Genomic DNA, 545 nt, shown 5'->3' on the forward strand with positions numbered 1-545 from the left:
GGCCGTGGAGGGTGAGATTGAGCTGAACAAGCTGAAGAAGCTCATCTCCTTCTGTCGGACGTGAGTGAGAGGCATGACTGGCAGTGCCAGGGCTGTGCTGTGGGAGGCAGTGGTGAAAAGTTAACCATGTGGTGCTCTATCTAGGTGACCTTTCTTTAACTCCCACAATCCCAACCTATTAGTCCTCTAACATCTTTCCCAAGACAATGTTTCCTTGGGCAGCAGCATGGCACAAAGGGTTTGAAGGAAGCTCCAGCAGTCAGCTCTGTGTTCAGCTGTGTCTTTGGAGCTCCCCAGCCTTTTGATGGTGTCATTGCTCATGGGTTCTCTAAGGTGTCTTCCCTGCAAGGGAAGGTTGCAGTGGTGCCTCAGTATGGCCCAAGGCAGTGAGGGGTGCTCAGGGGATCTTCCCCAGTGGCGCTGACTCCAGCTCCTGTTCCCCCTTGCAGGAAGTGTGGCCCTCGCCTGTCGGCGGCCGCAGCGGAGAAGCTGAAGAATCGCTACATCCTGATGCGGAGTGGCACTCGCCATCATGAGCAGGAGAG

General features: G+C 55.4%; 1 protein-coding gene across 1 annotated transcript in view; it reads left to right on the forward strand.

Moving 5' to 3' along the window:
- Positions 1 to 540, forward strand: part of MCM5 (minichromosome maintenance complex component 5) — a gene marked incomplete at its 3' end in the record, with an annotated part of 7,894 nt that extends 7,354 nt beyond the window's left edge. Inside the window, exons 12-13 of the mRNA XM_009081379.1 lie at positions 1 to 60; positions 450 to 540. The exon at positions 1 to 60 is cut by the window's left edge and continues 47 nt beyond it. Coding sequence (XP_009079627.1) covers positions 1 to 60; positions 450 to 540 — 151 coding nt within the window. The remainder of the gene's footprint in view (positions 61 to 449) is intronic.
- Between the last annotated feature and the right edge of the window lie 5 nt (positions 541 to 545).

This window comes from Acanthisitta chloris, unplaced genomic scaffold (assembly GCF_000695815.1).
Source record: "Acanthisitta chloris isolate BGI_N310 unplaced genomic scaffold, ASM69581v1 scaffold41398, whole genome shotgun sequence".
In the NCBI taxonomy this organism is placed as follows: domain Eukaryota; kingdom Metazoa; phylum Chordata; class Aves; order Passeriformes; family Acanthisittidae; genus Acanthisitta; species Acanthisitta chloris.